Source organism: Oryza sativa, chromosome 1, assembly GCF_034140825.1.
Source record: "Oryza sativa Japonica Group chromosome 1, ASM3414082v1".
NCBI lineage: Eukaryota > Viridiplantae > Streptophyta > Magnoliopsida > Poales > Poaceae > Oryza > Oryza sativa.
This window is the reverse complement of record NC_089035.1, coordinates 25,630,569-25,643,290: the sequence shown is the minus strand read 5'-3', so window position 1 is coordinate 25,643,290 and position 12,722 is coordinate 25,630,569. Positions and strand designations below refer to the sequence as shown.

General features: G+C 44.0%; 3 protein-coding genes across 4 annotated transcripts; 2 read left to right on the top strand and 1 right to left on the bottom strand.

Moving 5' to 3' along the window:
* Positions 1-1,063: 1,063 nt before the first annotated feature.
* Positions 1,064-3,822, bottom strand: LOC4326659 (cytochrome P450 CYP72A616). The gene is made up of 5 exons (XM_015778656.3): positions 3,409-3,822; positions 2,688-2,908; positions 2,334-2,581; positions 1,838-2,213; positions 1,064-1,726 (listed from the first exon to the last, which is right to left on the bottom strand). The coding sequence occupies exons 1-5, from the start codon at positions 3,737-3,739 to the stop codon at positions 1,298-1,300; spliced, it is 1,605 nt and encodes a 534-aa protein (XP_015634142.1). The 5' UTR covers positions 3,740-3,822; the 3' UTR covers positions 1,064-1,297.
* Positions 3,823-6,498: 2,676 nt separating this feature from the next.
* On the top strand, positions 6,499-8,727 carry LOC9271449 (cytochrome P450 CYP72A616-like). Of its 2 annotated transcripts, none has more exons than XM_066306863.1 (4): positions 6,499-7,112; positions 7,230-7,474; positions 7,652-8,035; positions 8,169-8,727. In XM_066306863.1, the coding sequence occupies exons 1-4, from the start codon at positions 6,603-6,605 to the stop codon at positions 8,170-8,172; spliced, it is 1,143 nt and encodes a 380-aa protein (XP_066162960.1). In that variant the 5' UTR covers positions 6,499-6,602; the 3' UTR covers positions 8,173-8,727. The 2 variants fall into 2 exon arrangements, with proteins under 2 accessions (XP_066162960.1, XP_066162961.1); XM_066306864.1 differs by having other exon boundaries at positions 7,652-8,039.
* LOC136355445 (cytochrome P450 CYP72A616-like) lies at positions 8,175-8,594 on the top strand. Its single transcript, XM_066308010.1, has one exon. The coding sequence runs from the start codon at positions 8,175-8,177 to the stop codon at positions 8,592-8,594; it is 420 nt and encodes a 139-aa protein (XP_066164107.1).
* Positions 8,728-12,722: the final 3,995 nt, after the last annotated feature.

Sequence of the window (12,722 nt, the reverse complement as noted above, 5' to 3'; positions counted from 1 at the left end):
AGGAAATGCTCACATAATCACATTAGGGGAAAAAAACATACCCGTCCATCTAGCATATACTCCATCTGTCTCATACAATAGGACATTTTGACTTTTTTAAGTCGATTTTTTAAAATTTGATCAAGTTTAAGGAAAAATATAATAACATTCTCAACATCAAACAAACATATAATATCAAAATATATGTTAGATTCAATGAAACTAATTAAATATTGTAGATGTTGTTAAACTTTTCTATAAACTTAATTAGTCAAACTAAAAGAAGTTTGACAAGGAAAAAATCCAAGTGTAAAACGGAGAGGTATATACCAAGTCATAATGAACGGCAGAGATATAAAATGTGAGTTCCTTGTAAACTATCAAGTAGAATAAAAATTACAAATTCACAACAGGAACAAATAGTAGTAACTTGCCACCTACTTTTTCAAACTCCAATACAATAATTACTCTAAAGTTGAAGTCTTTATAAGAAAAACGAATTGGATAAAGATAAAATTATTTTGAGACAATGGAGTACCGACCAACTTCAGTAAATACAACAAAAGTTGGAAGGAAACATAGAAGATTAAAACAATATTTTTTGTGCAAATTCTAACTACATATCGAGTACAATAGGTTGAATCATTGAATGACACCACATTACCACATCGATGATACTTCACCTAAATTATCTCTAAATTTGGGTTTAGAATAAAAGGAGAATTGTTTAGAAGTTGTCAATCGAAAATCAGTTAGGCCATAATTGAGAGGTTATGAAACAAACCCTTTTTTAGATTAATGTTTTATATGTCCTGTCCTGGAATAGATACTAGGAGGTGTCACAAATGAGTTTGAAAAAAGTTTAAGATTGAAATATGTGATACAATCTCAGGGATTGCAAAATAACCCGAGTGATTAAGTGTACGATTGCATAATAAAACAAAAGAACCAAAATTTGCAAAAATAAAATAAAATTTTGTTGTATATCCTCAACAAACGTAAAAATAAGTGGAGTGATTAAGTGTACAATCGCAAACATATATTCAATTGGCTTTCTCTAGCTCTATAAATTTTCACCTCACCATATTCAATTATTTGTTTGCTTTATTTTTCACGCTCATCAGCACGTACAAGTTCCCCTGACATCCACACATACTATACCGTGTCAACATACGTGCACCTAGTTACATACTAATGTATGTGATTATTGTGAACCATTTTTCTGTGTCGATCCATATATTAGCCTATGGAAAATCGAAAATGACATATATATATATAAGCGGATTCACGGGTGGCCGCTGCTACCAAAACCAGATGATCATAGTCTTGTGAGTATAATTTGTGCACCATGCTGCGGATGTAGCGTGACACTGGCGTAAGGAGCATGGGTGTACGAGGGCGACAACTGAAACTCAAAGTTCTGAAGTATCACGCATAACGCCATCTTGGCCTCAAGCATCGCGAAGTTCTGGCCAATGCAGATCCTCGGGCCCCAACCGAACGGGAAGAACGCCTGCTGATTGGTCTTGGTCGCCTTGGAGATCCCATCCGCGAACCTCTCTGGCTTAAACTCATGGGCATCCTTCCCCCACACATCGGTGTTGTGGTGAATCAGGATTATGGGCAGCTCAAGGCCCACACCAGCCGGGTACGTGATGCCCCCAATCTGAATCTCCTTGAATGTTCTTCGGCTCAACGTGACCGCCGGCGGGTACAGCCTGAGCACCTCATGCAGTATCATCGTCACCTGCAAAAGATAAACAGAGTATCTAGGCATCGTGAGCAAGTTAACATGTGTACTACCACTTGTGATCAAATATGGATGAAGAAATATGTTCAGGTTTTGACAAGCACTTGCCGTTTTCAGTCGGCTCAAGCCGTCGAAGTTGGGTTTGTCGCGGCCGAACGCGCTCAAGACCTCTTCCCTGGCGCGGTGCTGCCATTCGGGGTGCATGGATAGCACGACGAGCGTCCAGGTGAGCAGCACCGACGTGGTCTCCATGCCGGCGAAGTAGAACAGCTTGCACTCCTCGATCACGTCCTCCGTGCTCATCCTCAGGTTGGACGGCTCACCGCTGTCCATGTTGGACTTGAGCATCAGCCCGAGCAGGTCGTCGCCGCTGAGCTCGCCGTTCTCGACGGCGCGGCTCCTCTTCTCGATGATGCCCCTCAGGAGCCCTTCTATCTCTCGGCTGTTCTCCTTCATCCTCCTGTTGTTTTCAGTTGGAAAGTACCTGCATGACACAGGAACAGGATAGCAACAACTAATGTCAGAGATACAGACATACGTATACTGTACGATGACAAGTGACACACAGGGGACGGGAGCATTGGTTAATTAAGCTGGTTCTCACAAGTAGCCTGGGATGTAGATATACTGGATGGTCTTGATGATTCGATCAGCTTGCTCTTCCTGCAGCTGGAAGATCCTTCGCCCTTCCATGAAGCTGCTGCCGAACGCCGTCCGGGAGATCACGTCTCCGGTGAGGTTCTGAAACTCCTGCCAGATGTCTAGCTCGAACGGTCCATCAGAGCCAGCTAGTTTACTGTCCCAACGGTCGATCATCTCGCTGCAGCACGTCGAGAAAGCCGGCAACATGTGCTGAAAACATCAAATTCAGTTCAGTAAGCATACACGCACACACACAGGTATTGAGGTATAAATCACTCCCTGCTAGCTTGTAACAACTAACATATACAGTATGTACCTTGAGCTTTTCGAGATGGAAAGCAGGGTTCAGGATCCTCCTGTGCCTCGCCCATTTCTCGCCTTCGTAGCTCGCGAGCCCGAGGGCGATCAATTTCCCGAGACTTTTGAGGGTGAATTTCTCGAAGTGGCCAAACTTGTTGGATAGGATGTCCTTCACTAGCTCTGGCTCAGCGATGACCACTCTCGGCGTTGTGCCGAACCAGGTGATGCACACGTTGCCTACATTCAGTTCAGTGTTCTGTGCCGTCAGATAGAGCTCGATGAACAGCGTAAACTGAACATAACAGCACGCGCATACTTTCTGAAGTATATATGAACTTGTGTTCACTATTCACGAAACTGGAAAAGTCATAGCAATAGAGGCATGCATGGAGGCATGTCAAGATGGATTCTAATAGCTCGAGTGGACGTCCACCCGTTTATTGCATGTCAACTAGATGGCTACGAAAAGTTTTCAAAACAATTGAGAAGATAGATCAATATGTAATATATCAATCCACAAACATGCAAGTTCAAATTTAACTTCTACAAATTATAACAAAAATAACAAAATGTAGAAGTTGAATTTTAACTTGCATGTTTGTGAATTGATATATTACACATTGATATATCTTATTTATATTTTTTTAATTTTTTTATAACTATTTAGATGATATGCAATAAACGGGTGGACGTCCACTCGATCTGTTAAAACAGTTTCCCTTATGCATGGAGCTTACCGTACTCCTTGACGATGTCCTGAAGGAGCGGGGCCACCCGGGGGACAATGTCGTGGCACGGCGGCATGGGCTTAGCCCGCGCCTCCTTGCTGCGCCGGGCGTTCTCCGGTAGGTCGCCGGCGGGGAACCGGTACGCGGTGCCGCGGAGCCCCTGCCCCTGGAGCGCGCCGGCGACCCGCCGCGGCCCCAGCCAGCACCTCTCCGCCGCCCGGTAGAGCGCGCCTAGCACGAGCAGGGCCGGGACGCCGTAGTAGAGCATGCCCCACGGCGCCGCCGCCGGCTTACCTGCTTCCAGTGAGACTCCCACCTCCATTCCCGTGGCCTCCTCCATTATTACCGGTTCCCTAGCTAGTTGGCTGACTTGTTGAGACTGCGACCACAGCTGCCAAGAGCGCGCAGTGAGTGGTTTCTGTTGGTACGAGTGGCAGACGCGCGAGCGTTTTATAGGCATACGCTTTGCTTGGCGTCACATGTTTTTCTCCGTCTTTGTGAGGTTTCTTGGCGGCCACGGTCATACATACGTGCCTGGATTTTTTTTCAGCTAGCGCGATTGCATCGACAAAGTGTGGCAGATAGCCAGTGTGTGATTTGCTAGTTAGTTGTTTGCTAACTTGCTGCAGAAGCTGCTAGCATTTTGGATTTTTGGTGCTGTAAAGTTAGTAAATAAATGTGGATTTGTTGCTTTCGTTCCTCTGGAGTAAATAAAACGGCCGGAGAGCTCAAAGATGTTCTGACTCTAGCTAGAGTGTACGACATCCTGACGTGCGCAGAAACGTAGGCAGTGCCGGGTAACGGACCGGGGCCCAACGTCCCAGTCCATTACTTTTTTGGCCCATCCGGAGTCCTGTCCTCCTGCCCCTTTAGGCACTGGAATAAGTTCATTTGAGGTCCCTTAATTTGATAACGAGTTTGATTTTCATCCGTCAACCATAATACCAGATACAACGGGTCCCTCAAGTGTCAAAAAGGATACAAACAAGGTCTCTCAATAGTTTGGATAGCGGTTTTGGCTGCCGTGGCACCTACGTGGCTGGTTTCACTTAGTCCTCGTCCTACGTGGTGGTAATGTGGCATTGGAAGCAAAATATAAAAATTAAAACAAGAAATGTGGGGCATATATGTAAGTTAGACAAAAGATAAAAAATAGTGGGACCTCTCTCTCTCCACGGACGAGCATGCACAGAGGCCCAGAGAGGGTGAAGGGTGGCGGTCGATGTGCCGAAGCCAGCCGAGCGCGTGGATAGGGAGGAGGCAGGGAGGCCAAGCGAGTGGGCAGGGGAGGGAGGAGGTTGGCGAGGGGGGGGAGGCTGAGAGAGGTAGGAGTAACCGCCACCGCCCTTCTCAACCTGGCGCCGCTTTCTTGAGTGGCACTTGCAACCCAATGGCAGCCTCTTCCTCGAGAGGTTTAACGCGATGCCAGAGTCATTGGAGTCATCCTTGATGCTCCCACCAATGGCCTGATGATGACCCATGTGCCCCACCGCCTGCTCACCGAGATTGATGGCTGGAGGCTGCGGTCGTGGAGGAGTCCGACCTCGCTGGCCTTCTTCCTCCCCTGCCCTCTCGCCGACCTCCCCTCCTCCTCCCTCTCCACACACTTGGCTAGCTTCGGCTTGCCAGCGGAGAGAGAAGGACGGCGGTCGGCGGAGGGGCGGCGGCCAGCCCTTCTCGCTGTTGAGGTCGCCCCAAGTGAAGGGGAGCGGGAAGGGCAAGCACGCGGCGAGGTGTGGAAGGGGGCTTAGGTTTCAGTCCTCCGGCGGCTAGCGTCGCCCTCGTAGCGAGGTATGTCGCGACGCACGATGGCCGCCACCCCCACCCTCTCCGGCTCTCTGCGCGCGCTCGCCTGTGGAGGTAGAGAGGAGGGTGGAACCATAGGTACCACTATTTTTTTATATTTTGTTTGACTGACATGTGGGCCCCTTTGTTTTTAATTTTTATATTTTGCTTCTAGTGCTACATCATCGCCACGTAGGACGAGGACCAACTCAAACCAGCCACATAGATGTCACGTCAGCTAAAATCGCCATCCACACTACCGAGGGACCTTGTCTGCATTGGTTTTGACAATTGAGGGGCCCGTTGTATTTGGTATTTGCGGTGCAGTAACGAAAATCAAACTCGTTATCAAGTTAAGGGACCTCAGATGAACTTATTTCTATGTTGAACCTTTCCGCTGGCCCGTGAACTGGGAAGTAGATAGGCCTACTAGACTGTTTCACCTTAGGTATGTATTTTAGCCCGACCCATCTCTCTGTTTCACTTACTAATTCCAGTTCACTGAGGCATTGCGTTTGCATAGCATAGCATCAGGGAGAACCTGTATAGTAGAAAAAAAATTGTCACTGTAGTATAGATTCACGGCGATTTGCAATTTGATTTGCATTTTATATAAACATAACTGTGTTTTTATGCTTACAGTTATTATAGTATGCTTGTTGGGGTATATTGGTAAATAATCGCATAAAAAACTAAACTTTTAATTCTAAGTCATAAGATCCATTGTTTTACCCACGCATGAAATAAACAAACAAGTATATCTTTTTTTCTCTAATGGAGGGACGAACAGTATGTACTAGTTACACATGTTAATATAGTGGTTACAAAAATGTTTGACAGATAAAAATAATCACTCATTCATAAGGCACGTACGTAGATGGTCCGAAGTCCCAACTTAACCTCTAATTGTTTTTTTCCCAGAGGAAAACCTTTCCTAATTCTATTACCAGAAATGACGTTTATAACAAAGTCAACATATCCCAACTTACCTTTCAAAAAAAAAAATTTATCCCAACTCATGATAGTTACATTTAAAGTGGGCGAGCCCCAGACATATTCTGAGCTCACACAAACAATAATTCAACACCACATGGTGGGTGCCCCTTCCTTGATTTTCTTCTCCACCAAGTTCCTTCTGATCAAGGTTTAGACCGCCCAAGGCTTTGACCAATAATACACTATCAGAGGCAACCAAGAAAGCTAGCAAGCAACTTCCTTGATTAACATCGATAACCTTAAACAAATGAGCACACGAAGACCAACTGTCCCAGCGACACTCCTATATAATCGGATTCGAATGCGCTGAATTCACATGTACACAACACCGTATACTGTCCCTTCCGGTCAAAGTACACTGCCCGCTGACAGTGACCAGAGATTCTACTCCAGCTTGCTACTCATTTTCGAGGGTGTTGATCATGGATCCGACCTCGGTGCCATGGAGCTCCATGGTGTACGGTCTCCTGGGGCTCGCGCTTCTGTGGCAGGTCCACCGGCTGCTGGTGCGGCTGTGGTGGCAGCCGCGGCGGCTGGAGCGGGCGCTGCGGGCGCAGGGCGTCCGTGGCACGTCCTACCGCTTCCTCACCGGCGACCTCAAGGACTACGGCCGGCTGAGCAAGGAGGCATGGGCGAGGCCGCTGCCGCTGCGGTGCCACGACATCGCGCCGCGCGTGGCGCCGTTCGTGCACCGGACCATCGCGGAGCACGGCAAGGCGTGCCTCTCCTGGTTCGGCCCCATCCCCAAGGTGACCATCGCCGACGCCGAGATAGCCAAGGACGTGCTGTCCAACAAGATGGGCCACTTCGAGAAGCTCAAGTTCCCCGTGCTGTCGAAGCTGCTCGCCGACGGCGTGGCCAACTACGAGGGCGAGAAGTGGGCCAAGCACCGGCGGATCCTCAACCCTGCCTTCCATCTCGAGAAGCTCAAGGTACACGAATTAAATTACAGTACAGTTTTGTGATATCTATATATTACAGCACAAGTATTTACCGTGATAGACTGTGTGACTGTTTCCTTGAGTAATGTATCATGTATGCTTCTGCAGCTCATGCTGCCGGCGTTTTCTGCGTGCTGCGAAGAACTGGTCGGCAGATGGGCGGCGTCTCTTGGTTCTGACGGTTCGAATGAGATCGATGTTTGGCCGGAGATGCAGAGCCTCACCGGAGATGTCATTTCTCGCACCGCATTCGGCAGCAGCTACCTTGAAGGAAGAAGGATTTTCCAGTTGCAGGCTGAGCAACAGGAGCTTTTCATGGGTGCCATTCAGAAGATCTCCATTCCAGGCTACATGTGAGTTTGTTTTTCTCTGTTCATCAACACTGATTTAGTGGTTTATGCTCCACGCCTCTATTGTAACACTAACCAGACCTTACAGTTATACATAATTTCTATCGAAATTAAATGTTTGTTATTCAGTACTCGTAGTTCCTCTCTGTACTGAAAATCTGAAGCGGTGTGCCCTTTCAGGTCCTTGCCTACCAAAAACAACCGAAGGATGTATCAAATTAAGAACGAGGTTGAATCAATTATACGAGATCTGGTCCAGAAAAGGATGCATGCTATGAAAGATGGCGAGAGAACCAAAGATGATTTGCTCGGGATATTACTAGAGTCAAGCACGAGGCATGCAGACGAGAATGGACATTCAGGCCCGGGGATGACCATCGAAGAAGTGATGGAAGAGTGCAAAGTGTTCTATTTTGCAGGGATGGAGACGACAGCGATACTCCTCACATGGACCATGGTTGTGCTAAGCATGCACCCAGAATGGCAGCACCGTGCAAGGGAGGAGGTCCTAAGCCTATTTCAGAAAAACAAACTTGATTATGAAGGCCTGAGCAAACTCAAAACGTGAGTAATAAATGTTGAAATTAAGTAACTTTTTTAGGAAATCCATGTTTAAGTTATCTTTTAGATGTAGAGATGATATTGAAATTACTAAATCACATGGCAACTAGAGGTAATTAACCTTTGGTACATACAGGTGACGATGATACTTTACGAGGTTCTCCGCTTGTACCCGCCGGGAATTGGGTTTGTCCGGCAAACATACAAGGAGATGGAGATCGGTGGCGTCAAGTACCCTGCAGGCGTGATGATCGAGCTACCGTTGTTGTTCATCCACCATGACCCAGACATCTGGGGGAGCGATGTGAACGAGTTCAAATCGGAGAGGTTCGCCGAGGGGATCTCCAGGGCGTCCAACGATCATGGCGCGTTCTTCCCGTTTGGCTGGGGCCCGAGGATCTGCATGGGCCAGAACTTCGCGCTGCTCGAGGCCAAGATGGCGCTGTGTATGATTCTCCAGCGCTTCGAGTTCGAGCTAGCGCCGTCTTACACTCACGCTCCCCATATTGTGTTGATGCTGCGTCCGATGCATGGGGCACCAATTAAGCTTAGGGCAATCTGATCGTCGATCTTGTGATGTTCATATCATGCATTGTAGGCTTTTTTTTTAAAAAAAATGGCATGTTTGGTTTATACCAATCAACCATGCCACCAAAAAATAATTTAGCCATATCAATAAATTAATTCTCCATTTAGTTTGTAAAGAAAAGGTATTGTCAAATATTTGGTTTGATTGAATCGACACTTTAAAAATATAGCAAAACGAATATTTTGCAACTTCATCAAAATTGTACTACCTCCATTCCAGGTTATAAGACTTTCTAGCATATGTGAATGTGGGCAATACCAGAAAGTCTTATAATATTAAACAGATGAAGTATAAATTTTATAGTAAACTAATAATAGCGTGACCAATCTTAATAAAATTCCGAAAACAATCCCAAATAGGGGCGGACCCAGAGAGGTTCCCGGTATGCACCGGCATACCCAAAAATCGCAAAAAAAAAAAAATCAGCAGGTAGTATATGCATCAGTGGGCTGAAACTTGCCTCCATGAACCAAGGCCCAAGATGCCCACTTTTACTGAACTTGCACAGCCCATCAAAAGTGCCAGTGCGCGTGATGCGTTGATGGGGAACTCTAGTCTAAATCTAATCGATTATCTCTTCAGGATAGAAATTTCTAGTAAGGTGAGCCATGGTTGATGACTTGGCTTATCGGTTCCGATTTGTATTGTCTTGTATTGACACCTCAATAGGCTTATGATGGCTTGCCTTGGTTACCCTCCCTCCTAGGAAGTGTTGATTCTAGGGTTGTCTTGTCCAAAAAGAATTAGAGGCCCATTTAGGATATTGTCTTGAGTAGTCCTAAGCTGGCTTTTGAGTTAGTTGTGTATATCCACTTATGGATATAGATGCTAAATTTCTATCCACTATCTTAAAAAAGTCGGCTTCGGGTTGGAAGTCTTCTTTTCTTGTTGGAAACTCCTTCATTATCTGCTTAAGACTATATCCCTATTTTGGGGCTTTTTCCATATAGAACCTAGTATGCAATAGTCCAAATGAGATATTTTCACACCTTTGAGGTACTCAATATTTCGTACATTAATAGGAACAATCATCACAATACATGAACAAAGTCATTAACATCCCAACTACTCAAGGAATAGAATGAATTCAACTCTAATTCCCTATCCATTCCTAACTATATCAAGTTGAGTCTATGAGAACTATCATGGTAAACAATTGCGAGGCACGAGACACCCTCACCTATGTTGAGCGGTGTCGCCCTTAGCTCCACGTTGCTTGCACCCGAGCGTCACCTCCTTCGCCTCCCTACCACACCGACACTGGTACCCAACGCCTTCCTCGACCACCTCAGGTCCCCTCGTTGTCTGAACCCCTACGAGTCTCTGATCGGGTTTTAGGGACCCAGCGGGGCCAAGGCCTATTTTTGCCCTTTCTCATTTCAGTTCTAGGCGGCAGCTCCGTTCTTATCCAACTGTCATCGGCTCCACCTGTTGCCAATCCCAGTTAGCACAGATAAAAACTAAATAAACACATTATCTTCTTTCGTATTCCCTCCATCTCAAAATAAAACAACATAAGATAATATGGGACATAATCTAGTATAATGAATTTAAACATATGCATATGTATGTCTAAATTTGTTGTGGTAGGTTATGTCCTGTTCTATTCTAGATTATTTTATTTTAGGATGGAGATAGTATAAGGCCCAAAGATATCAATATCTTGTATTGCAGACCATTTAGCCCACGGCTTGGACAGCCCATTACCTGGCATTGCTTCTAGAACGTCTAATTACGCCTAGCTTCTAGAATGTATAATTGCATTATTGTGGGGTAATCCAAATCAATGCGGTTCTCCGATGGAGCAGAGCCATACAGTAGTTAGCACGAATGGCGTCTCATGAATACGCTCCCTAAAATGTACCAGGGTGGCAGGGTGCCCATCCATGCGTCACTCCATTGCTGCACAAGCGCCGATTCCCCGCTGTCCGGCGGCTGCATGTCTGCATGTGCGTAGGGATGAAAATGGTTTAGAAAGTTTTAACATTCCGGACATATTTTCGAAAATGGAAGGTATTGGTCAAATTTTTTCGAAAACTTTCAGAAACAAAAACGAATTTAAATTTTTTTTCTCAGAAACAAAAACGAATATGATAAACTACTATCTTCGGAATCTGGAATCCGTTGGAAATATTCTGAAAACGAATTCGGATCTTTTCGGAGTAGTAAATGACAGTTGTTTGGCTTCAGCCTTCTCTGCTCTAGTGTTTACATTTACATTTATATATATTGTGTATTGAGGTGTTTAGTTAAATGGAGATATTTTTTTAGTCCAATGCTTTAGAATTTTTTTGCCTAATGAATATTTTTATTAGGTCATGACATACTACTTATAATTACAATTATAGATAAATATATTTCTTTTTCTCCAAAAAATTTTCTAAGAAAGTAAAGTGTACAACTAATTGTATTGCTATTAATTGATAAAAATTAGCAATATTGATTTATTGTTTTAGAAAAAAAAAAAGAGTTGCATTTCTTCGTTGATTTGAGAAGTTCTGTTTAAAGGATTTTTATATTTTGTTACCGTATTCACTCGTTTTCGTATTTGATGATACAGTATTTGATTATGTTTTCAAACTTTTGGTTTCCAATTCTAATTTCAATTCCAAAAAAAGAATGTGAAAAAGGGAAACGATGGAGATGATTTTCGTTCATTTTTGAGCCGTTTTCATCCTAGATGTGAGCACGTGACAATGTACACGGAAGGAGCCTCTTACGCAAGCGCTTGGGTCATCCTCTCAGCATTGTGGAACGCAGACTTGGAGCCTTCCCTACCTGACGTAATGCATGACACAAACCGCCCATTAAAGCGGAGTAGTATATATGATGCAGGCGAGCGATTCACTTGTTGACAGGGAGTGATTGTGTGAGGCTTTCAACTTGTGAGATTACTGGGTAATTGAAGCTGGCATTATTATATACTCCCTCCATTTCAAAATGTTTGACACAGTTGATTTTTTAAGCACATGTTTGACTGTTCACCTTATTAAAAAAATTGTGAAATATATAAAACTATATGTGTACATGAAAGTATATTTAACAATAAATCAAATGATATGAAAAGAATAAATAACTACTTAAATTTTTTTTTGAATAAGATGAATGGTCAAAGACGTACTAAAAATCAACGGTGTCAAACATTTTAAAACGGAGAGACTATTTCCTTGATTCTTTGCTTGGGCGAAAAGAACACGAGCATGCCATCTTCTCTTGAATAAAACGGGAGAGGACAAGCACGACTAGCACACGTACCAGCTGCGACGCTTTCATTTAATTTAAAGCCCTGACGATGTCATCGTCCGTTGATAGTTCCATTTAGCAAATCAGAGATCCACGTTTTCGAGGGGAAACTGGTAGTAGCCTAGGAGAAATCTTCGTGTGGTTGGCTCATTGGGGTGCATCGCTATCAGGCATAGCGCCTGGTGCCCTCGATCTTGTAGTAGTATTTTTCTCCGATCCACATCTTTACATGTCTCCGCGCGACTTGCACGATTGCGTCCGATTGAGTCTGGAAGAAGCGGCCGCCTGTATAGTATACTTAGAAAATCAGCGTGCCAGATGGCACATCAACCTATTTATAGCCCCATGTGTATTACACTTAAATTAATTATTTCTATCCATTTATTTAATTTTCTAGAAACACATATGATATCAACATGGTAATTAATAAAATATTTGTTTTGATTGCATATCTAGATATTTAAACCTCCAAGCAATGTTCTTGCTACTACTTACTTCTGTATTATTTTTCATAAAAAAACGTTATGCTTGAAAAATACTATCATGATGTTACAAATTTAAATTGATGATGAAAATTCGAAATTCTTTCTGTGGTATATGACGTACCCACTGACAGCAAGTTGACTTTATTTTTTGTTTGACATTACAAGTTGACTTCATTAATCTTCAAATATATCAGCTCATCGTTTTAGAGGTGCTCATAGGAAGGAATAAAGTGTATATATACGTGTGACCTTAATTAGTAGGGGTTAGTGTGGTGAGTGCTTGTGTGTTGTAATGTGTTTTCTAAAGAAAAAATTCAAAAAGTTTTACAACAACTTAATTTAAATGTTTGATATGTCATTTTTTACATGTAGG

Excerpts from the sequence above, each read along its gene's own strand:
- LOC4326659 (XM_015778656.3), bottom strand. The coding sequence starts at position 3,739 with ATGGAGGAGGCCACGGGAATGGAGGTGGGAGTCTCACTGGAAGCAGGT. Across the intron at positions 2,909-3,408 it reads GGACATCGTCAAGGAGTACG|GCAACGTGTGCATCACCTGG; the intron begins GTAAGCTCCATG and ends AACTGAATGTAG. Across the intron at positions 2,582-2,687 it reads TCCATCTCGAAAAGCTCAAG|CACATGTTGCCGGCTTTCTC; the intron begins GTACATACTGTA and ends TGATGTTTTCAG.
- LOC9271449 (XM_066306863.1), top strand. The coding sequence starts at position 6,603 with ATGGATCCGACCTCGGTGCCATGGAGCTCCATGGTGTACGGTCTCCTG. Across the intron at positions 7,113-7,229 it reads TCCATCTCGAGAAGCTCAAG|CTCATGCTGCCGGCGTTTTC; the intron begins GTACACGAATTA and ends ATGCTTCTGCAG. Across the intron at positions 7,475-7,651 it reads ATCTCCATTCCAGGCTACAT|GTCCTTGCCTACCAAAAACA; the intron begins GTGAGTTTGTTT and ends GTGCCCTTTCAG.
- LOC136355445 (XM_066308010.1), top strand. The coding sequence starts at position 8,175 with ATGATACTTTACGAGGTTCTCCGCTTGTACCCGCCGGGAATTGGGTTT.